Below are 25504 nucleotides of genomic sequence, written 5' to 3'. Positions count from 1 at the left end.
TTTTTGCATACATGTTAAATAAGATAAAACGAGTATATGAATTAGGTAGTGAATATAATTATGAAAGTGAAGAGAAAATGTGACCTTGTGTTCAGCATTTCCGCCATTACCGCCAAACTTCTGACGACACTTTGTGGTGAAAAACGTAATTGAATCAATAACAGCACCAGTTTTTATGATTAATTCACATAAACTTTCACATGGTTCAAGCATCATAGACCATGGTTGCCCAGTCTGACACCCATAAGGCCCGTATTTCTCAACACCCTGACTCTGTGTAAATCAAAATAAATTGAGTAAAACTTAATGGCATACAATTAGATACGGAATACTTAACTATGAGGGGTGAAATTGATTAAAATCTATGTATTTACAAAGGGAAAGACTATTAATCCTATCCACTAATTTTATTTTAATTTTAGGTTGTAGAATAAGGTGCATCATTTTTATATTGGGATAGATAAAACAAATTTAAAAATCAACCTAACTATTTGGGATCGTCGTGTACATATATCTTCATCCTAATCCTAGTTTTGTCATACAAAGACAAAAAAACTTTTGAGTTTCTAAACTTTAGTAAGTGATTGAATACGATACCCGAGCGGCAGTTGAGCCATTTTCTTGAGCTTGAAAAGGTGAGATTGATGCTTCAGTATTAGTACGTGGTACAAGTAAGTAGGAACTAAGTTGTTGTGTGTTGTAATTGAGGAGGCCATATATCTTCATATATATACACACATTTGAATCACCAACTCACCACACACGAACATATTCTGGTGGTCCGTCATGCCCACCACTTATTTATTTGTCATGTGTATGCATAATTTATTTATGCATTCAGATAAGAACAAGGTCCCATTCCATTTATTCTGTTGTGCATTTGCATGCATAATACCAAGATGCTCATCAATATATTTTATATCAACTAGTATGCATTTTCATCTATTCTTGACAAATATTGTGTATAATTTCTTCTTGACTTCTTGAGAAAATATTGTGACAATTCTTCATCTTAAAATTTTCTTTAGTTTTTGTTTTGGCTATTTTCTCTCTTAACTAGACTTATACTCCCTCTGGTTTTTTAAATGCATTTTTTATGTTACATGGTTATAGGAGGCACCTGCAAAATTATTATTAAATGGAGAAAATGGATAATATATATGTAGGCACAAGTATGTTTCTTATACCTCTATAAATATGTTTTTCTGGTACGAGTGAGGTTCAAATGCAATACAAAAAAATACTCCCTCTGTCCCTTAATACTCGCACCGCTTTCCTTTTCGGGTTGTCCCTTAATACTTGCACCGCTACTATAAATGGAAATTTTTAGCAATATTATATTATTTTTCACACTTACCTACTAACCCACCTACACCCCTACTCCCTACAAAAAATAATTTAAAAATTCACACCCCCAACTCACCACTCCCCACTCCTGACACATTTCTCACTAACTATATTAAAAAAAATACCCCTCTATCAACTAACACCTATTAAATTAATAAGTCAATTCAAGTGTCTTAAACTCCGCACCGGTCAAACCGGTGCGAGTGTTAAGGGACGGAGGTAGTACAAATTGAAGAGGAGATTCGAACCTATGATAACCTACATACATGTGTACAATCCTCAGTTGTAACAACTCTAACGTGTCTAGTACTTTCGCAATTTGTTTGCATCCTTTTTTCTATTTTCCATTATTTATTTAGTTAATAATTTCAACATTTTATGGCATGATATATTCTCTACATACACCATTTCTATAAATATTCCTTTGGTTGGAAAAAGAAGCATCCACTATTATTATCCTTCCATTTCTATAAATATTCTTTGGTATAAAAATAAGTTTCGATTCTTAGTGTAAGTTTGATGCTACTTTTTCTTTACTCATTATATGGAGTATATGATTAGTCATACTAAGAATATCTTATACCAAAATTGAAGTTTTTTAAAGGAGAGATTTGTTGAGGTTTGTCCTTATCTTTTCACAAATTCTTATTTACAATCGGTCTGCAATGAATATTGTTCTCTGAGGTAAATGTTAATTCAAAATGTTTAAAATTTACCCTGATATATGTAAAAGTTATGTATTTTAATTTGTAGTGATAAATTTTTTTATTTTAATAAAAATTATTTATTCAATATCAATAACAATGTATTAAAATAATTGTAAAATTAATCATTTAACATTCGAAAATGTTTATTTATCAACATTTTTTATATAAAAGGTAATCAAAACATATTAAAAGTTACAAAACAACTAGGTAAAAGTTATCTTGATGACAGGGTGATGTACAATAAATTTATTATACACCTTGTGCGTATAAGATCTTTTGTTATCTTTTTCATCTACAAAAGATTAATGAATAGAAAACAAAATATATGCACCACCAAAATTCAAAAAATGGCTTACGTGATTTATTTATTCTAGTAAAACAAAAACGGGGACTGTAATATAGATAACATGTGTGAGAGATGGTATTTTAAAATTATTTAATTAGGTAGAGAGAGATAATAAAAACAGGGACGAACCTTCTTGATCGTCGTGGTGGGCTCGCCCGCCCAACAAAAATTCCCAAAGTGTGTTTGAGTTCCCCCCCTATAATTTTAATATAATTGTATATATCACCTACTATATTGTTTAATTCTTCTACCGGTCCCCCTTGTAAAACGCTTAAAGATCTTCAACTGAATAAAACAACAAAATATGGTGAGTGATTATTAAAGAAAAAGAAATAAGTACTCCTGATATAGGGAAAAACTAGGTCGTTGCTAGTGTTACACCTAAATCAATCCAAATACCTAAACTAACCACTAGAATCAAGTAGAGTGGCAAGCAAAGGGTCGATATCCACAGAGAATTGCAAGTTTCGTAGCTAGAAATGCTAATATAAGCTAGTTCGAAATGGGGTTGGTTGTTGAAAAAGAAAATTCAAACTAAACGATTGGAATTATAAACAAGGATTAAAGACACTAGGGAATTGGGGTTCACCAAGGGATACATGCAATAGGGGATTAAGGATTTGGGGATTAACTAGGCTTGCAAAGACAAATTGAAAAGGGGAATCGATCTTTAATATTCTCAAACAATGAATCATGCTTCCGCATCAACCCAAGGGCTAAGAATCAATCAAAATAAATCCGATTGAAATCATACAACGCAATGACTCACAATCCCTTGCCAAATCAATGCATCGTATTCCATTGACCAAGCAAAGTTACGTCTAACCAAGCAAGGAACAAGGAACCCCCCAACTTATGCATTTAATTGCAAAAACTAATAAATCCTACCATAAAACCCCATACATGGAAACCCTAGGCTACACCCAAACCCCTAGATGAAGATTACTCACTCATGGAATTGATTACAAATTTCAACATGATATATTCAATAGGAGTATGCATTTCCGAATAATCAAGGCAAAAGTCTCTAACCAAATAGTTTAAGCTAATTTCATCATGGCAATAAAATCTATAAGAAAAACCATCATCAACAATACAATAAAAATACCAAATCTTAAAAGATTAGCAAAGAAGCTAATAAGTCTAATCATAAAGGATTAGGAAAAGCTAAATAATCAAACAAGTAGGAAGGAAAAATATAAAAGTGCCTATTTTTGGGGGTTTTTGATTAATGAGAAAATAAGAGACAAAAGTAAGAAAAATAAGAAATTAATGACAATAAATGGAAATAAGAGTTGAGAATTTTACAATGAAGTTTTAAATCCAAGATTAGGGAGAATCCCAAGCATACAATGAGCAATGAATGAAGTTCTCTTCCTTTCTATCTCTAAAATAAATTTCTGACTACTTTTGTAAAAACCTAGGTATTCTAAAAGTTCCCAAAATGCTTTAAATAGTCCCGAAAAAACGGTTCAGCGCTGGCAACAGGTTCAGCCGAACAACAAAGAAGTTCGGCCGAACTAAGAGGCAGGTTCGACCGAACTTCTTTGTTGTTTGGCCGAACTTGAGGGGAAACAGGAACTGCTCAGAGAGAGGTTCGGCCGAACTTTTTGGGGAAGTTCGGCCGAACACAAGGAAGTTCGCCCGAACCTTCAGAATTGTTCGGCCGAACTCTGGGCTTGTATGCTTCAGGCATTTCTGCTTCGGTTCGGCCGAACACTTCTGAAGTTCGGCCAAACATCTTGAGTCCTTGATTCCTTGACTGCCTTTTTCCACTTCGACCTTTCCTTGGGATACCATTGACTTCCTTTGACTTTTCCCGTTTTACTTGTTTTCCTACACATTAACAAACCCGTGAAAAGAAAAAGCTTGACAAAAGAAAATAAAAACAAGGCGAAGGGACGGTAATTAGGAAAAACCGAGTCAACTAAGCAAGTAAAAGTAAAAGGGACTAAAATAAGCATACAAGGGGAAGAAAACGAACAAAAACAAGAAAAAAAAGAGGCAAAGTACTATCCTAAGAGTAACATAAATGTCACTCATCAAACTCCCCCAAGCTAGACTTTTGCTTGCCCTCAAGCAAAACAAGAGAAGAACGAAGGAAAGACAAGATTTTATTCAAACAAAACAAAAAGGAAAAATGGGGGTGAGAATATACACTAACTCACTGTCGTAGGAATCACGATTGCATTTAAGCACATGCAATAAGCTCTTTAAATCCCTAAGTCATTCTAGAGGGCGAGTGAGATCTCGCAAGGGTTTTCCTCGAGTTTTACCCATAACTCAAATGAAAAGAGAAATAAAGAAAATTAACTACACGGTCATGCCCAAGTCAACCCATCACAGAAGTGGTCCATAAATTAAGACAATTGAGTGACTTCTCGGAAAAGCTTCTTCCAAATGTATGCCAAGGTTAGGGGTAAATGTGAGGACTAATCTAAATTGCTAGAGCACATCTAGCTATTCAAAAGGTTTCATAAGCTCTACTGGGCTAAAAGAATCCAAGAATAATGATCCACCTCCCCCAAATGCACTATTAGACCCCCTTTTGCTTCCCTCTACTCAAGACATGAACGAGTGAAAACTAAGTGTAGACACCTAATTTGTGTCTCCCCTCTGGGATGATGACGATACCATTATCCTCACTAGGCGGTTGGAATAACTCCGTGCGGAAATCCCAATTTCTAAGAACATCTCCAAAATACAAGATCCGAAATCCAATCCCCGAGACCGTTCCCCTCACGGAACTCGGTACAAAATACAACTCTCAAAAACAAATTTCAAAATCCAAGTACAATCTCATATAGTAGACCATTCATTTGGTTTTACTAGGCCTTTTCCACTCAAAATCATATAAGGCAAGTCACATTCGGGCGCCGACCCACAAAACCGAGCAAGCCGGGCCCCGTCCCGTAGAACCGGAATTCAAAACCCGCAACGGCTTGTTTTTTTACGCAAAATCAAGTCTTAACCTCCAAGAAAGCACTACGTGCCAAGCATTGTACTATTCGTACGAAGGTACATCAATACAAGACAAATCAAGGACGGAGCCCGCGTCCTTGATTTTGGCAGCACGCATGCCACGTCACCAGCGCCCAGCGCTGGTTTGGCGTGCTGCGCTGGCACAGGCTGGCGGTTTCCAGCCATTTTTCCTATAAATACCCCCCAATTTTCAGCATTTAGGGAGGCAACTTCAATATACAACGTCGTAATACAAAAATTACGCCTCAAATTCAAGTCCAAAAATCCTTCAAAAACACATACAAACTTCAAGTTCTAAGCAATCGGGAGCTCTAAAAGGAATTCTTGCCTAAACCTAAATAGGTAATCCGAATCCCAGAATATTCAATCATGTTTCTTTGATTTTCCTATTTCAAAAATGATTAGAAAGTTGGAATTTTTACTACTAAAAATGTCACTTGCAACAATCATACATCTTTTTAAAATCCAAACTTTTCAAAATACAAAAATGCAAACTTTCAAGATTCAAGGATGTTCAAAGTTGTTTGCAATCACTTCTTTGAACTAGAATCACTTTCAAGTATGGAGTAATCAAAGATGACACCATTTTAGCTTCTAAAGGTTTAATCTTTTGAGATTCAAGACTCCATTTTTCAATATATACAGGTTAAAGATCCCACAATGTTTAGGGTTGCTCATGACTACTTCCCTAAACTAGGATCCTTTCAAAGTAAGAGCACATCAAAGATCTAACCTTTTCAACATTAAAAGGCCCGATCTTTGAGATTCAAGTCTCTTAAATTTCAAAATTTCAAGCACAAGTTCAATATTTCAAGTTCAATTATTTCAAGTTCAATATTTCAAGATTCAAACTTTCAAGTTCAAGTTCTATATGCAAAAGCTAGGATACTTTGGGATGAGCAACTTCTCCCAAGTTGAGATTTTTGGCTTTGAATTCGTGTCGGGCGCACTTATTTTAAAGGAGCCGCTTGGCGTTCGAATCTCATGTGCCCAAGTACAAATTTCAATACCGCAATTTCGATTATGCACCTTTCAATATTGCAATTTCAATTATGCACCTTTCAATACCGCAATTTCAATATCGTATTTTCAATTCCGCAATTTCAATATCGCACTTTCAATTCCGCACCTTTACTTGCCTAGTCCCTCTAGGCAATGTGGACCTACTCCCTAGTCCGTTTATAGGGGGTCTTGTATTTACTAATTCCGCACTCATTTACAAGTGTGATGTTGCTTTATTTGCTTTATTGCTTTCATCACCATACATGCTAAATACAACAAAATGCAAGGTTACATCACGCTTAACAAAGATAATTTCTTGGACAAACCGATCTTAGGTTCCCTTAAATTACCTTTAAAGTAAATTGACCACCATACAATTAGATATTCTATTTGCTCTAAATTTCAAACCCACATAGTCTAATCTAGGGTATATTTTCGAAAATGCTATGTCACTTACTCGAATAATTTCTAAAGCTCGCGGAATAAGCATCTCTATCCCGTGCCCGGATCTCACCCATCCGTTTCGAGGATTCAAAGCCTTATCCAAAATAGAGTCACTTGCGGTCTTTCCAAACGAGACTCTAAATAACGTTTGGTGGCGACTCCTTCGAGGTACAAAAATACAATGGTTTTCTAAAAAACCGCCCCCTTGTAGGGGAAAGAGCATACCTGCGATGCAAACTCAAAAACACCCCCTACAATTCTGGCGACTCCACTGGGGAATTTCTAATTTCAATTTCGGAAATGCGAGCAGATTTCAAGCAAAAGCCACTGATCTGCTTAAGTACTGGATGCCAGCACTGGCGCCAGGCGCAGCCACCTGCGCCCAACGCCGCTGCCTGCATCCAGGACAGTGGCTCACAGTGGCTCGTGGCCCACTTTTGCTCAACTTTTTGTGTTGGGAGTTAGTCTATTTTTGAATCTGGAAGGACGCTCCCAAACCTCGTGAACGAATGTCGAAAAACGAGATTTACAAATATAAATTTGAGTACGATTTCAATTTTCAATTTCTAGGCATTTCATGCATTTGTCGAAAACCATATTTGTGCAAAATGAATTTCTACCTTGCCCAAACGGATGTGTTCTACATTCGGGCTAGCCCCGGGGGCAACGAAATGGTGACTCTCCATACGGTTCCCGACCAATGTGTGTGACCATTTCCGCGCCTACCGAAACTTGGCATTTGCTTGACATTCCCGATGTCAAGTATGGATGCCGTCTGCCGACACAAACGTCCCTTAGGCGGATGTGCAAGTTGTCGCCGGATCCGTCTCTTAGTCAAGTACCTTTTTGACACCCTAAGCCGACCACTTGCATCATACAAAACTTAGACCGACCTTAGGTTGAGAACTTTTCATGTCGCATTCATATTCATGTTAGTGTGACAACGTGCTATTTGTGCAGTGTGTGGGCGTCTTTGCACGCGTGAATGACTAACCTCGAGTTCTAGCTTGCCAAAACCAATTAGCCTCCAACTAGGAAACCAAACCCCTAGGAGCATCATTCAAACCTCATATGCATCTTAAATCGCCGATTAAAGGTCTTTTAGGAGTGCCACTCCATTTGATTCAAAACCCTTAAACACGCCTCACGCACAAATGTCAAATTCAAAATTCAATCCAACGGCGTCATAATGCCGGATTTTCGAGTCCAAATTCCAAGTTCCAAATTCAAAATGCAATCCAACGGCGTCATAATGCTGGATTTTCCATTTCAAATCTCAAGTTTCAAATTCAAGTTCAAATCCAACGGCGTCATAATGCCGGATTTTCCATTTCAAATCTCAAGTTTCAAATTCAAGTTCAAATCCAACGGCGTCATAATGCCGGATTTTTTCCATTTCAAAACCTCAAATTTCAAATTCAAGTTCAAGTCCAACGGCGTCATAATGCAGGATTTTCTAGTTCAAATTTCGAGTTTCTAGTCCAAACCTCAATTTCCAAATCCAAATCCAACGGCGTCATACTGCCGGATTTTTTCCAATTCAAATTTCGAATTTCGAGTTTCAAGTCAAGACGCAATCTAACGGCGCCATAATGCCGGATTTTCTAGTCAAAACTCCTATTTCAAGTTCAAAGCTCAAATCCAACGGCGTCATGCCGGATTCTCTAGTTCAAACATTCAAGTCTCCAAACCTCAAGTTCAAATGTCTAAGCTCATGACCGGCGTAATGCCAACCTTTTCAACTCCAACTTTCAAACCTCTAAACCCATGTCAATCTTTCGAGTTTCAAGTCCTATGCTCAAAGTTTCAAGTTCCAAATTCATACCGTCGTAATGCCTACTTTTCCATTCCACATTTCAAACCTCAAGTTCGAAGTTCAAAAATTCCAAACCTTCAAATCTCAAGTCCTATATTCGAAGCTTCCGATTCCAAATCCATGATGGCATAATCGCCCTCATTCAATCTCATTTTCAAACACTTCAAAATTCCAAGTCTACGGCGGCATAATGCCGGACTTTCAAATTCCCAAATTCAAGGTCTCAAATTCATGGCGGCGTAATGCCGGATTTTCCATATTAAAAGCCTCACATTCCATATGCAAAAGTGCGTCCTTTCCAGTTCAAAGTTCAAACTTCGAATCAAATTAAAACTTCAAACTCATTTTCGAGCTGCAAATCCTTGCCTTCCATTGCTCTCAAATTCAAAATTCCAAACATTTCCACTGGGTTGAAACTCCCCTAAAATATTCCAAGTTCTATTCATGGGTTGAAACTCCCCTGAAATAATACAAATTCGATCCCTCAAAACACTTCCAATGGGTTGAAAATCCCCTGAAATAGTACAAATTCAAATTCCACATTCTATCAATGGGTTGAAAATCCCCAGAAATAATACAAGTCCAATTGTCAAATGGGTTGAAAATCCCCTGAAATAATACAAGTCCAATTCTCAAATGGGTTGAAAATCCCCTGAAATAATACAAGTTCAAAACCTTCTTTTTCCAATGGGTTGAAAATCCCCTGAAATAGTACAAGTTCAAATTTCGCATCCTATTCCCGGGTTGAAACTCCCCTAAAATATTCCAAGTCCTATCCACGGGTTGAAATTCCCCTAAAATATTGGCGGGTTGAAATTCCCTCGAAATAATAAAAAATCAATTCCCTTTGTATCGGGTTGAAATTCCCTTCAAATATTCCAAATCCGACGGGTTGAAATTCCCCTAAAATATTGACGGGTTAAAATTCCCTTGAAATAATACAAAATTCAATCTCCTAGTACGAGTCCAATTTCGAAATTCTCAATGGGTTGAAATTCCCCTAAAATAGTTCAATTTCCAAAAAGGTCGAAATATTCTTTTTCGACATTCCAAATTCTAGTACAAAGAGTCAACTTCCACAAAAGAATGAAGGCTCCTCTCAAACACTTCCAACGGGTTGCAAATCCCGAATACAAGTACAAAAATCCAAAATCTCGAATCTTCGGAGTGGAACTTAGAGTCAAGTCTAGGTCTCATTCATTGCATGCATATCATATCATGTGTCGGGAAGTCCAAGTTCTAAATCATGTGGTGTGTCCCAAATAGGAGTCCGAGGATCCTGTGGGTTCACCGAAGAGGAGAGAGGTTGAAAAGAAATCCATCAGCCCTAGCCTCCCTCATAGCCGGCAACGAACGAACAGCCAGTTCATCTCCTACAAATCAAACTTCCAGTCCCTTTCAAGAATCAGTCCAAATTTCTACCTCTGATCAACTCACTCAACTCCTAGCAGCTTTCACCAGCCTCAGCGCCAATGTGGAAAACATAAGCAACCGACTGGGTGTTGTGGAGCAGGGCGCGCCTACTGATGACTTAACCAAGAAGATCAAGAGTCTGGTCAGTAAGGTCACTAATCAAGAGAACTAGTTTGACACCTCAATGGAAGACAAACTCAAGGGGAGGGCGAATCTGCCGGAAAAATTCTTCGCCAATGATATTCCAAAGTTCAAATCCACCGACAATCCTAAATACCACCTCAAGAACTTTAGAGCTATAATGGCCATCAAGGGGGTCGAACTTGAGCTATATCCTGTGGTATTCCCCATGTCTCTGGAACCAGTCTGCCAGAAATGGTACTATTCACTCAAGGAACATCAAACATGTACATGGGAAGCAGTCGCTCGAGCATTCATGGAGCAATATCAACCCAACATTCAACTTCAAACCACTCTAAGGGAGCTAGAGGTTCTCAGGCAAGGGCCTCAGGAAGGCTTCACTACCTACCTCAACCGGTGGAGAGAAATGGCATCCCAGATGATGACTCGACCCTCCGAGAGAGAACTAGTCAAGATCTTTATCGCTGGTCTTCTTCCGAAATACAATACTCACATGAAGTACCTAGGCTTGGAAAGCTTTAAGAGAACTTACGACATCGGGGTCGACATAGAAGATGACCTGATGAAGGCACCAGCAGCCCCGGCTCTACAAGCTGAAAAGTGGAAGGGCAAGAGACCTGAAGCAACACACAAAGTTCATTAGGTCAATGCCCTAGAGGCTCCTCAAGGTCCAAAGTCAAACAATTTCAAGAACAATGCTAACCAACGCAACTATCAAGGCAGACCACAAAGGGTCTTTACAAGCCTCGGGATGTCCTACAGCGAGGCATTCGATTGGTTGGTTGAGAAACAAGTCATAACACCAATCGGCCCAACACCCGATCCTCCAGTCGACAAGAGGTCCAAAAGCTGGGATCCGGACGCCCATTGCAAGTACCATCAAGGGAAAGGTCATGACATTGAAGACTGCTACAAGCTTAAGCACTTGATCCAGAACATGGTCGACAACAAGACCTTACCCCTACCTCCCGGAGCCAAACAAACTCCTTCGGTCCAAGCCATCTCCTGTGACTGTGAAGATGAATAGGAGGAATTTCCATGCAATTTGATCTCTACAATAAACAAGCCAGGTTACGAATTGATGGTCCCAAGCTTTTGCCATCTCCTTCCAAGTACTCAAAACTGGGTGATCCCCGAACCGAGGGTAACCACCGACATTCAAGAGAACATCTGCCCTCTCGCCACCTTGAAGGATTTGGGGTTCTCTGAGTACGATCTCATGCTGAGTGCTCAACAAGCTGTCAAACTCCAGGAGGGCACATAAAAGGTCCTGGGAGTCCTCGAACAAGTCTTCTCCTTCGATACTTATCATAGCAATGCTAAATTCCTAGTTGTCGATGTATCTGCCAACTTCGACCTACTATTCGGAGAACCGTGGTTCGAGGAAATATTGGATGGCCCTGCCTGCCTCACCCTCAAAGGTTCCAGCTTCCGAGACACTTCCATCAAATAAAATCCGGCTGTACACCAGGAAAAAGATGAGTGCATTCAAGAATACTACTACAGATGGGCAACCTTCGCTCGTACAATCAAGCCCGAGCTGCCAGAGGGAAAAATGGTGAGAATGTTCCTTCTGGGGCTCAACACTTCATGCAAGGGCAGCTTCGCCGCATTTTCTTACAGCACGTTGGACCAGGTCTGGGATCAAGCCTTGAAGATCTATGCATGTAGCCCCGTCTACGATGATTATGACAATGATGTGGATATCTGGGAATACCCTGAGAACTATCTTTACGATTAGTGCCTTTGTCCAAATCCAGAGTCTGTCTTTCAATTTTCGAGTCTAGCAATGAGTCTAAGAGTCTAGAACTAGAGTCTTGCATCAACCAAAAGCCTCTAAAGGCCGAGCTTCAAGTCAAAACAGTCGATGTAATGATTGCTGATTTCAATAACACTTCAATTTCTACTTACTCTTCGAGTTCTAATTCAAAACACAATCATAATCCAAACAACTTTGCTTCACAAGAAAATGACTTTGAAATTCTAAAAGCTATCAAAAATCATGAAAATAGGACGCCCATAATTGAGGAAACAGAAAAAATCAACCTTTCTAACAACAGTGATTCAAAACTAGTTCAGATTGGTTTAACTCTATCTCAAGCAGAGCGGGATGATCTTATCAAGCTACTTTCAGAGTACATAGACGTCTTCGCATGGTCCTATCAGAGCGGGATCCGGACGCCCATTGCAAGTACCATCAAGGGAAAGGTCATGACATTGAAGACTGCTACAAGCTTAAGCACTTGATCCAGAACATCACTAGTGGAAAAAACCCCTGTTGTAGCCCCCTTGTTGAGGGGGGCATATATAAGTGGGCCTCAACAACCACTTAGTCAACACGGGTCAAAAAATTTACTAACAGGTTGGGGCGGGCTTTTTTAGAGTTCGCTTCAATAGAACTTGTTGGAGGGGGCTTTATATTGCCCGCCTCAATAGATACTAGTCTAAAGGGGCGGGCTTTGTTTTGTTCTCTTCAACCGATATTCACGAAATTTAAAACAATAAAAACATAGCTTCTCATCGCCAAACCGATAAAACAATCCCTTCAAATCTCTATATTCAAACAAAGCAAGTACGCTTCTAGTGCAATCTGCAGGCGAGTTCGCACCGCTCCTCACCGCGCGCCTCCACCACCACCACCACCTTCCTCGCCTCCTCTTCCATAGTAGTCGCCCCCGACCGTCGTCTTCCCTATCTCGGTTGACTCTGTTTCACACAGTGACGCAATCTGTCAAGGTGAGCTTTTAATTGATTCTTGTTTTGCTTGGTCTTAAAATTCAGTTTCCCTTCAATTAGTTGAGCATAATGAGTTGATTATGCAGAAAGTTTAGGCTAATGTTCCAATATTGGATGAATTTACAAATTAGGGTTTGATATTTGTGGTTTTCTAGTTCAATTGTTAGTTTATAATTGATTCTTTTTTGTTTTTGTTCTGGCCGGGGATGGGGATTGGGTGGATGGGGTCTTCTTTTATTACTGCTTTTTTTGTATGATGAGATGATGGTAGTTGTGGGATTGACTTATCTTACTTTCATTGGCCAACTCGGTTGGGTTCTTGATACTATCGTCTCCCTTTGGGTAACACTCCTCAAACTACTCTACTTGTTTCAATCTTCTATTTCAAACTTTGTTTGTCCATTATTTTGGGTTTAGGATTGTTGTTTTGATGTTAATCTGTCTGATGAGTATTTGATAGTTTGTGTCAGCGAGTTAGCGGTTTTGTTGTTCGTTTGCGTGAGATTGATCATTATCGGATATGAATTTCACTTGCGTGACCCGCGTTGACAAACAAAGTCATTCTTAGTGGTTATGAACTTATGTGCTTGTATATGTTCAGAATAAGGTGATCATTGACTAGAACTGATGCTGCCAGGAAAGTTTTGTAATCCTACCAGTCTAGAGTATATTAGATTTCATACAGAAAAGAGAAGGTTTTGACTTTTCATTGATTTTGTTCCTTAACCACTTATGTACACTTTAAGATGGTTGTTATGGTCCATTCGGGATATTAGGTATGCTGTATTGCTGGATTGAGGTTGATTGCATGTGCAACACAGTTATCCTTTTTAAGGCACTAAACTAAAGTTATGTGCCTTGCTATATGCAGTTTTTGGCTATGAGCCTCATTCGGTGTTGCCAATTGGTGTTGTTTCTCTTGCTGATCTTACAGTTTTTCTTCCTTTCTCGAAAATTAACGTCTTTGCTAGTACTGTTGTAAGTCCTACATGCCTAAGTCCTAAATTTTCTGACCTCCTATTTTTCTCTCTTATCATTAGTCTTACCTCTTTCTGATGGCTAGATATTCTACACTCCTTTTTTGAGGCATATATGGACATGGTTGGGTCTATCTCCAGCAACTAGAAAGAATTTTAAATCTCGTCTGGCTTCAGGTTACAGTTGTATCATAGTGCCTGGTGGAGTACAAGAGACGTTCCATATGGAGCATGGCTCTGAGGTACGTTATGTAGATTATCTGATTGTTTTTTGTAATCCTGGTTGTGGAGTTGTCAACTTGTGTGAGATTAGACTTTTGTTGTTCGTGTGTGTGACATTGATCAATATTGGATATTAACTTGGAATTTCTTGTCGACTTGCCCATTTTGAAATTTGAATCCATGGTTTTATCTTGTTTTTTTTATTTTTGTCCGTTTTAACTTTTTGTTACAAATTGCGAGTTTGTTCCTTATATATTTGGTGGTCTGTTGAGTGTTTTACTAGCCTATTGTTTCTAGCAATACATATTTTGTTGCTTTCACGTTTGAACTTATAGTTGCTCCAATGCATCAAGTTCTAGTTGGCACATATGATAAGTTACTCTTTTGAACAGATTTGACCAGAAGTTGTTGTTGATTGGTATAGGCTTCAATCCCGAATTTCAAGTTAGTCCTTTTCATAGCCATTACTGCTTTTTAGAGATTCATGTATGTTGCAGCTTTCATAGCCATTACTAGGTTGTTCTATTTGTCGTGCTCACATTGAGTATTATACTATTATGGGTTGTCTGGTCGTTGAGTCCTTTTTCTATTTGGTTCAGGCGGGGAGGGTATCACCGATGGTTGTGAAGATCTTCAAAATTGCCTCTATGTTTGCATTCTTGTGTTTGGTTAAGGATATTCTTTAATCTTCTAATTAACATGCTTCTTCCAGATGGAATTATATGTTTACACTGGCCTTATTTTGTTGATTTAAGGTTTCTGATTTAGACTTGATAGGCTGAGGAGTGAGGACGAGATACTGCAAGGTCTAGCCTTTTGCTATTGTTTACAAATCAGAGTCGTGTCTCTGGCCAAATGAACAATTTAATTAAATCTAAATATTACTACAGTACTATTCCTACTAATATACTACTAGAGACTAGAGACCTATATATTACTACAGTACTACTCCTACTAATATATATTCACAGGAACTAAATGTAACAATTTAATGAAATCTTAATGTCACCAATAATAATGTTATCCCATGTTTTATTTTTATTTATTTTTCTTTAGAATTTCACTTTTTCTCAGTTGAATTCCAATAAGTTCAGTTTAACTTAACACTACTATAACCCATTTTTCGATAAGTTCAGATTGAGCAGTGATGTATAAACGTGCTCTTTCATTTTGCCTTATTTATATTCCTGAATAGCATTATTTATCAAGGTTCTGCCTTAATAATGCTGGTATTGAAGTCTGAATGGTGTATGATGTGGAAAGACGTCAAGGGGTTTCTTTGGGATGGTATATGATGATGTGTTGCTGTTGTTTCGATCTGATAAAATCGAAGTAGTTTCTTCTTCGATCCGTTTTCTAGGTTTTGTTAAAACTTTGGACGTATTGCAGAAAGCAGATCGTTATTTGTATGATGTGATTAAGTGTATTCATGTTGGACTTGTGTATTTCAGAGCGCTAGTGTTTTCTGCTGCTTGAGAACTATAGTGCAGAAAATGGGTTTGCTCTTACATTTATTGAAGGAAATTATTCTGTGTGTTTGTTGAAGTTTCCTTTGCAGTAAACAGCTAGTTCTTTCTAATCGAAACCTGTGATTTAGGACATTAATGTTGTCTATTGTGAGTGAGGTTATGTTGCCTCAGCTGATCTCAAGATATACTGCCGGTGATGCCCACGTATTCTGGTGCTAAGTATAGCAGATTGGTAAACTATAGCAGCAAAGCAAGGAAAAAAAATATTATCATTTTGTGTGCTAACTGTTTCCTTCGTACTTGCTTGGTCCGTCATTGTGTTGAATTGTTTTATCTGTTTGAATTTGCAAAATTGTAGAAATCAAATTATATGGCAGCCTCCTCCTGTTTTCTTTCTTTTTCTCATTTATTTCTTTGTTTAAATTGAGGTGGTTAAAACATGGCAGTTTTTGTTGTTTTTACAGCTTGTTTTGAGTACTGGAAGCGGTGTTAATGGTTTCACTCTAGATCCATCTCTTGGAGTGTATATTTTAACTCATCCAGACATCAAGGTAAGGACACTTTAGCTTCCTGATTAGAACTAGCTAGAACATATTGTTGTTACAGTGGGGAATCTATTTACTTAGCTCGTTATTGTCTTGGATAAATTGTTTTTTACCACCTAAAAAACTAAAACTTGTATTTTACCACCTAATTTTTTTAAAAAAATTGTTTTTTACCACCTGGAAAATAGGAAAATAGATGAAAATGTTATGTGGGGGGCACAATAACGGTAATATTTTATATATGTTCTTTTCTTCCACTATTTCATGTAATTAACTCTATTCTCTTCCTCGCTTTCCTATTTTCCATGAATTCACATAATCTTTCAGCTGATGCTATAACATGCACTCTTAGGTCATAAATCTCATTGAAATTGCTGTCATTTTCCATGCTTAACAGTAGAACACGTACACGTATCCGATGTCGAACTATTGGACATTGGTCTGCAGGATTACTGTATTCAGCTAGCTAAGTGCAGAATCCATCTAGAGTAGTTTATTAGACTAGAAACTAATGTTGGAACTTATCTCTGAAAACAACATTCTCCTAACAGTACACTCTGATTAGTTGTTTAATACAAATTAGTATTCTGATTAGCTGTCAGTACACTCTCACTTTGTAATCAAATATACATTTATATAAAGATTAGTATTCTCATACTCTTCCAATAATTTGGATTAGGTATGAAGACAGTTTCCGCCAAAATCATTGATCTACTGATCATGTATGTTTCTGAATAACTAATTGTGTTCAGATTTTTTATCTAATACTGACAGCGATTTCACAGCACAGTCAGTCCAAGGAAGTATGAGAAACTTCGGGTTTCATATATATCATCATCAAATTTTGGTTGATAGATTATCTGTTAGTCACTTTAAGTTTTCTGAATGTACGAACCTCGAATGAATGAGACCTTTAAACGTAATAGTATCAGGAAGCTAGCAGTATTATTTGTTTGCCGTCTACGTTAAGGAAGGGCTTCACTTGGGGGCCCTAGATTTACAAACCACGACATATTCAAATTAACCAACTAATCATGGTTTGACAGGCATCAGCTTTCGTGGACACTTTAATGCTCACAGAGCAATTACAAGTACAGTTTAGCTGCATGGTTTTGAACAATTTAATTATCTCTATAGTCTGCAACTATATCTTTTTATGATCCAATGGAATGTAAAGATAATATCGTTAGTGTAAACTTTGGTACTCATATATTTTCCTTCCATCTTGCAGGGATCGAGTCGATTGGAAGAAAGTCAACACGGCCTTAATTAAGGTTTGTAATGCATGATCTAAAGGGAGCTAAGTGGCCAGATTAGAGAAATTTGTTAGACTAGCTCTCTAGCCTTTTGTCTTTATTTGTTAATATTAGTTTTAATTTGTTAGACTAGCTAGCTAGGTGTTTAAAAATTGTAAACGTACGTACTATACGCTTTTCTCTATTGGGTTAATATAAATGAAGTTAATTTAATGATTTATTAATAAAAAATAAGCAGATTCATACCTTTGCTATTCTGGTGTTGATTGGTGTACATGTTTCAATACTCAATGGTGTATATATATAGATTTGGTTATTTCCACCTATTTTATATTTTAAAAGAATTTGGGAAAAAAAAAATTAATGTTGTTGAAGGGGGCTTTTAATGTACGCCTCAACAATTTTATGGCGCAAAAATAAGGACCTGTTGAGGGGGGCATTTAAGAAGTGATCCTCAACAGAGGAGGCTGTTGAGGCGGGCTTCTTAAATGCCCCCCTCAACAGGTCCTTATTTTTCGCGTTTTTGTAGAGGTTGTTGAGGCGGGCTTTTGAAAGCCCCCCACAACAGATCACCTGTTGAGGCGAACAAAGCCCGCCTCAACAGATCACTGAGCTGTTGAAGCTACGTCTGTCGCAGCGGGCCTTGTTCGCCTCAATAAACCCAAAATGCCCCCCTCAACAGGTATTTTTTCCACTAGTGCATGGTCGACAACAAGACCTTACCCCTACCTCCCGGAGCCAAACAAACTCCTTCGGTCCAAGCCATCTCCTGTGACTGTGAAGATGAATAGGAGGAATTTCCATGCAATTTGATCTCTACAATAAATAAGCCAGGTTACGAATTGATGGTCCCAAGCTTTTGCCATCTCCTTCCAAGTACTCAAAACTGGGTGATCCCCGAACCGAGGGTAACCACCGACATTCAAGAGAACATCTGCCCTCTCGCCACCTTGAAGGATTTGGGGTTCTCTGAGTACGATCTCATGCTGAATGCTCAACAAACTGTCAAACTCCAGGAGGGCACATAAAAGGTCCTGGGAGTCCTCGAACAAGTCTTCTCCTTCGATACTTATCATAGCAATGCTAAATTCCTAGTTGTCGATGTATCTGCCAACTTCGACCTACTATTCGGAGAACCGTGGTTCGAGGAAATATTGGATGGCCCTGCCTGCCTCACCCTCAAAGGTTCCAGCTTCCGAGACACTTCCATCAAATAAAATCCGGCTGTACACCAGGAAAAAGATGAGTGCATTCAAGAATACTACTACAGATGGGCAACCTTCGCTCGTACAATCAAGCCCGAGCTGCCAGAGGGAAAAATGGTGAGAATGTTCCTTCTGGGGCTCAACACTTCATGCAAGGGCAGCTTCGCCGCATTTTCTTACAGCACGTTGGACCAGGTCTGGGATCAAGCCTTGAAGATCTATGCATGTAGCCCCGTCTACGATGATTATGACAATGATGTGGATATCTGGGAATACCCTGAGAACTATCTTTACGATTAGTGCCTTTGTCCAAATCCAGAGTCTGTCTTTCAATTTTCGAGTCTAGCAATGAGTCTAAGAGTCTAGAACTAGAGTCTTGCATCAACCAAAAGCCTCTAAAGGCCGAGCTTCAAGTCAAAACAGTCGATGTAATGATTGCTGATTTCAATAACACTTCAATTTCTACTTACTCTTCGAGTTCTAATTCAAAACACAATCATAATCCAAACAACTTTGCTTCACAAGAAAATGACTTTGAAATTCTAAAAGCTATCAAAAATCATGAAAATAGGACGCCCATAATTGAGGAAACAGAAAAAATCAACCTTTCTAACAACAGTGATTCAAAACTAGTTCAGATTGGTTTAACTCTATCTCAAGCAGAGCGGGATGATCTTATCAAGCTACTTTCAGAGTACATAGACGTCTTCGCATGGTCCTATCATGATATGCTAGGGGTTGATCCAAGCATCAGCCAGCATACAATTCCCGTTATTCCAGGTTCAAAGCCCATCAAGCAGAAGCTCCGTCGCATGAAGCCAGACGTTTCCTTCAAAATTCAAGAAGAGGTCTCCAAGCAGCTAGAGGCCGGGTTTACTCGAGAAGCAAAGTATCCATAATGGATTGCAAATGTCGTCCCAGTTCCAAAGAAGGATGGTAAAGTACGAATGTGTGTGGACTACAGAGATCTTAACAGGGCTAGCCCTAAAGACGGTTTTCCATTACCCCACATCGACATCCTGGTCGACAACACCGCAAATCATGCCTTACTCTCTTTTATGGACGGGTATGTAGGCTACAATCAAATTCCCATGGCAGAGGAGGACATGGAGAAGACAACCTTCATCACTCAGTGGGGGACATATTGCTATACAGTTATGCCGTTCGGACTGAAGAACGCAAGAGCAACCTATCAAAGAACAGCCACAACTATCATGAGCGATATGATTCACAGGGAAATTGAGGTATATGTCGACGACATGATTTTTAAATCCAAAGAGCGACACGAGCATACCTCAGTACTTCGAAAGTTTTTCAACAGGCTCAGGCAATACAACATGAGGCTCAATCCGCAAAAGTGTGCATTCGGGGTAACGTCAGGCAAGTTACTCGGATATGTTATCAGCTCTCGGGGCATAGAGCCCGATCGTTCGAAAATCAAGGGAAATCTCGAGATGCAACCACCAACAAATGAAAAGGAAATTCGGGGTTTTCTCGGCAGACTACAATATATCAGTAGGTTCATTTCAAGACTCACGATGATTTGTGAACCGGTATTTCGAAAGCTCCGAAAAAGCGAGCCCAAAATGTGTGATGACGACTGTCAGCATGCATTTGACACTATCAAGGATTACCTTTCCAACCTACCAGTACTAGAGCCAGCCATGCCAGGGATTCCCCTCAGGCTCTACCTCACAACCACAAATTCAGCAGTAGGGGCTATGCTCGCCCAGGAAGTTGAAGGCAAGGAGAACGCCGTATACTACATAAGCAAAAAACTGATCGAGTACGAGACCCAGTACACTCAGCTCGAAAAACTCAGCATCACCTTGGTTTGGGCCACAAAGAAACTACGGCACTACATGCTCTCCCATACAGTACATGTGATTAGCAAAGCCGATACTCTCAAATATCTATTCGAAAAACCAGCTCTCAACGGACGGTTGTCCAGGTGGTTGGTCATGTTAGCAGAATTCGATCTCAAATACATCCCGCAGAATTCTATCAAGGGTTCAACAGTCTCAGACTTCCTAGCCGACTATCCTGTCGAGGCAGAAGAGGAGGATAACTACTTATCCGACGAGCGAATCTTAATGACCAGTGATGACAGTTGGTCAATGCATTTCGACGGTGCTTCGAATCAGAACGGGTGTGGTGTTGGAGTAATTCTAGTAGCCCCATATGGCACTCACATTTATATATCAGCAAAACTGCAATTCAACGTCACAAACAATGCAGCAGAATATGAAGCATGCATAATGGGCCTGGAAGCCGCCTTAGCATAGGGTGTCCAGAAACTTCGAATGTACGGGGATTCTTCCCTAATCATCAATCAAATTTCCGGCAAATGGAAAGTAAGGAGCGAGAGCTTGGCTCCATACCAGTCCTACCTTGAGCAGCTGTCTGAGGAAATAGAAGAGCTTCTCTATACATGCCTCCCGAGAGAGGAAAACCAATTCGTCGATGCACTGGCAAAGATGGCCTCAATGATCAACATCCCAAATGGCATGGCCGAAATGCCACTTACAATTGAAACACGTCAAGAAGCAGCATATGTCCATGCTATTGACGACGTCGAGCAAGACGGAGACGAACCTTGGTTTACAGACATTCAAAGATATCTACAAAATTCAGAGTATCCCCCGCACTTTTCAAGTAAGAATCAAAGGGCTCTACGACTACAGTCAGCCAACTTCCTCATAGAAGGCGACATTCTATACAAAAGGTCCCTTGGCGGTCCTAACCTCCGATGTGTTGACAAGCACGAAGCTCAAAGAGTCATGGACAACATACATGCTGGAGTCTGTGGCACCCACATGAACGGGAAGATGCTAGCCCTCAAGATCATCAGGGCTCGATACTACTGGACTACCCTCGAATGGGATTGCTACTTCTTTGTCAAGAAATGTCCTGCCTGCCAAAAGTGTGCGAATCTGAAGCACATTCCTTCATCATTGCTATACTCTCAGTCATCACCATGGCCATTCTCAGCCTGGGGTATCGACATCATCGACAAAGTCACTCCAACGGGCACCGGGGGTCATGAGTTCATACTAGTTGCTATCGACTACTTCACCAAATGGGTCGAGGCCAGATCATTCAAACTGTTGGGTTCCAAGCAAGTGGCCCAGTTCATACAAGAAAACATCATATGCAGATACGGCGTTCCTCACGAGTTCATCAGTGCCCAGGGAACCCATTTTCAAGGAGAGTGTGAAGATCTATTCACCGAGTACAAGACTCAACATCATCGCTCTTCGCCTTATCGCCCATAAACCAATGGGGCAATCAAAGCAGCCAACAAGAATGTCAAGACCATCATCACGAAAATGGCTACCAATTACAAGGACTGGCCCCAGAAGCTGCATTTCGCATTGTGGGGGTATCGAACTTCAATTCGCACTTCAACTGGTGCAACTCCATTTTCATTGGTCTATGGAATGGAAGCAGCACAACCTATCGAGCTGGAGATACCTTCTCTAAGGATAGTCCTCGAAAGCAAAATCCCAGAAGCTGCATGGGTACAAGCAAGATATGACGAGCTAGTCATGCTCGATGAGCGTCGGCTTCAAGCCGCTCACCATGTACAAGTCTATCAGCGCCGAGTGGCCAGACATTTCACCAAAAGGGTCAGAACCCGAAACATCAAAGAAGGCGAGCTTGTCCTGAAAGCCCTTCGCAAAAGCACCATGGACCCAAGGGGAAAATTCAAACCCAACTGGGCAGGCCCATACATTGTCAAGAAGATCCTCTCCGGGGGAGCAGTCGAACTAACAGACGTCGATGGAACAGAATTCAGATTTCTGACCAACCTCGATCAACTCAAGAAGTTCTATGTCTAAGTTCCATGTTCAAATTCAAGAATCCAATTCAAAGTCCTGTAAGGTAGTCAGAACTACGTCCGACCTGATTCCTTAACGGGACACGTAGGCAACCTCATTTCGAGGCCCGACCACTTTAATACAAAAAAATTCAAAATTTCCTCAATTAAGGGCATCCTAAAAATCAAATCAAATTTCAAAACTCAATTGTTGTTGTCTTTATTCCAAATATGCCAATTCAAAGCAAAGCGTATTCAAACGGAATTTGACACAATAAATCTTTATTTGGCTCTAAGGCCTTCAAAGCTAATTCAAATACAAAGTCAGGATCAAGTGAAGCAAAGGTCAAAGCCTTTTCACTTCCTAAACACATTTTCTAAACACATTTTCCAAACACATTCTAAACACAATTTCTTCCAATACAATTTCAAACACATTTTGCCTACAAAGATCTAGGGTCGGGCGACTATACAAAGACCTTGAGTACTATCCCCTGACTCCTCCCGCAATCAATCATCAATCTTCCCCTTGCCCAAGCGGTGGGAGAAGGAACTTTCTAGCCTTCCAAGACGGGAGGACGACGAACCTCCTTTGGACTCCGAACGGTCAAGCACCGGATGGGCCACGCTTCCGTCACCTTCCTCAAAGTCAGTTGATGCAGGACATCTAGCTCTAGAACCCCGGAGTCTAGCTGGCCCGGAAAGAGAAACGTCCCTTTGGCTTAGGCCTCTCATCCATACAATGTACCCCGCAGACAGAGTAACTGACTCAGGTGGAAACTAGATACTCAGGAATGGTTTGGCGATCCAATACCGCCTCCAAACTTCAAGTCCACTGGCATTCAGCGCCACGGATTTCTGGTTCTCTTCAGCACAGTCTGGGATCTCCTGTTTCAAGCCATACTGTCTCATCACTCGAGTAGGCGAGTAGAAGACCAGCATTGTGAGGCTTGGTACCCTCAAAGCAGTAGAATCAGGGACATGTCTCTTGGCAGCAATTCCCCACCAAGGAACTACCCACATTATACAAAATCCAATTCCAGAGAGTACGCATCGCCACTCGTCCAAGGAAAGCCGGCCATATGTCATGGGCCGCACAGTGAACCCTTTTCTATTATAACTCTCCATGTTCTCCGGTGGTGCCACCAGCATGAGCCTCTCCATAAGCCAAACCTTGGGGAGTATACAAGAAATGCATTTCAACAATCAAAATTCAAATACAAGTACAAATTCAAAATACAGGAAAGCTCCAGACCCTTACTTGGAGTAATACCGGACTTCCCGATGGCAAAGAAGAGGGGTCCGACTTCAGCAAGTCAAGGCCCAGCAATGTTTCGCCAATCACAAGCGGCATTGGGTCCCGCCCATTAGCAAACTGCTTTACCATTTCTATTAGGGAGGCATCACCATTGCCAAATCCCTGTTTCGAAAAGAGGAAGCGAGCAAAGATACAAAAACTCAAGGCCCTCAAGCGGAAAATTTTGGGAACATCAAGCCCAGCAAAGTAGGTGACAAGGAGGGACAAATCCACCCCTCTGCCATATACAATGACACTCAAAAGTGGGGGCTTCAAGCCCAAATATCTTTCAAAACTCAAGAAAAAGTGTTCTTCAACACTGGGCATGCATGGCTCCGGCATAATGGGCCACCCCAATATGGCGCTAAACTCTTCAGGGAGGGGACATACCTCATTATTCCTAAAGCGGAAGACATGATGATCCGAATCCCAAGCCTTCAAGCAGCAAGAATGAAGTGCACATCCATCTTTACAAACCGGAAGGAGGCGAGCACCCCAAGATGTATGCCATCAAGCTCCCTTTTCTCCAATCTGCCTAGCGAACCAAGCCACGAGTTCAAGGCATTTTCAAAGGACATAGCCATGTTCTCTCTTTTTTTTTTTCGCGAGGACACAGTATACAAGGAATAGCAAGGAAGGATTGATGCAAGAAATGATCCGAAACACTCCATATTTATACAAGAGTCGGCTTGCACGACAGCATACTGGCGCCAGGGGCCATGTCCTACGCTAGGCGCAGGGGCCTGCACAAAGGACGAGGCCACCATCCTCTTTTATGACTCCGAGTACACACTCTTTAGTGTTTCGGGCATCATAGTACAAACCTCCATTATTCAAGATTCCAAAGCCGCAAGCTCCGCAAATTCAAGCAGTCCGGATCAACTCTTCGGGCAGATTTCGGTTTCAACTATTCAAAATTCAAGCATTCTAGTCCTAGATCGGCGTCCTAAGTCGAGTCTGCATATGCATAACAAAAGTTGAATATACTTTGACTTGCGCTTTTCCTAACCAAAAAACCTCAGTCAAAGTGGGGGCTTATAGTGGGTATATACACCCGAAAAAATGGGCAATTTTTTCAAATTTTTTTGCAAAATTATCATACATGCATATAGCTACAAATTCCAAGGCACACACAACGCATACAAGATCAAACATTCAAACATACAAAAGCCATTCTTCAATTTTTTTTTCCAAACCAATTCAAGTTCAAAGCCATACAACCATACAAAAATTCAAGTTCCAAACCATACAAATCCATACAGATACACTCAAGCCTATACAAAATCAACCCAGGCAAGCTGGAACTCGCTACCATGCAGGGTTAGTCTGAGTCATTATCAGCGGTGACGTCAACCACAGGCGCCTTGTCCCTGTTTCGCCTCCTAAGACGCTCCAGATCCTGGTACAGCTCCGTCCCAGGGGTACTAGGATCCTGCTCCGAGATACGAAGAGTGCCAGGAGAGGGATGAACTCCCTGCTGAGGAGAAGGATACTCATAAGGCGGCGGCATCGCCATGTACTGGTACGGCAAAAACATCTGAGCCTGACACATCCTCTCCATCTCCGCATAGTAAGCCCATGAATCTGCACCCCAAGGCTGAGGACCACTCCCTCCGAAGTAGTAACCGGGAAGAGAAACAAAGGGCCTCGAGCTGCTTGCTCCTCCAAACGAATGCCTAGTAGGATCAACATGTACAAAAGAGGCAGCCCGCTGATCAGCATCCGAATGCCTCTGGTGAGCTCCAGCATCGGACCCCTGTCCTAGGTCCAAGCTCAGTC

The 25504-nt window shown here is 40.3% G+C and overlaps 1 protein-coding gene and 1 long non-coding RNA gene across 5 annotated transcripts in view; one reads left to right on the top strand and one right to left on the bottom strand.

The window, feature by feature from the left end:
- LOC110799034 (uncharacterized) overlaps window positions 1-25504 on the bottom strand; it is a 103550-nt gene that overhangs the window by 35310 nt on the left and 42736 nt on the right. For 2 of the 3 annotated variants that reach the window (XM_056830592.1, XM_056830594.1), the window contains exon 2: window positions 85-273. Coding sequence is in view for 1 of the 3 variants with exons in the window: in XM_056830594.1 (XP_056686572.1) it covers window positions 85-273 (189 nt within the window). In the remaining 2 variants the exon portion in view is untranslated. Of the gene's footprint in view, window positions 1-84; window positions 274-597; window positions 692-25504 lie in introns of those variants that run through there. The other variant, XM_056830593.1, reaches the window with a different exon arrangement.
- Window positions 12462-17637, top strand: LOC130462414 (uncharacterized). Of its 2 annotated transcripts, XR_008922582.1 has the most exons (5): window positions 12462-12934; window positions 13806-13912; window positions 13998-14153; window positions 16067-16153; window positions 17379-17637. It is a non-coding gene; the product is annotated as an uncharacterized lncRNA (long non-coding RNA). The 2 variants fall into 2 exon arrangements; XR_008922583.1 differs by lacking the exon at window positions 13806-13912 and having other exon boundaries at window positions 12655-12934.

Source organism: Spinacia oleracea, chromosome 6 (genome assembly GCF_020520425.1).
Source record: "Spinacia oleracea cultivar Varoflay chromosome 6, BTI_SOV_V1, whole genome shotgun sequence".
Taxonomy (NCBI): domain Eukaryota; kingdom Viridiplantae; phylum Streptophyta; class Magnoliopsida; order Caryophyllales; family Amaranthaceae; genus Spinacia; species Spinacia oleracea.
The sequence above is the reverse complement of the archived record's forward strand: the minus strand, read 5'-3'. Positions and strand labels throughout refer to the sequence as shown.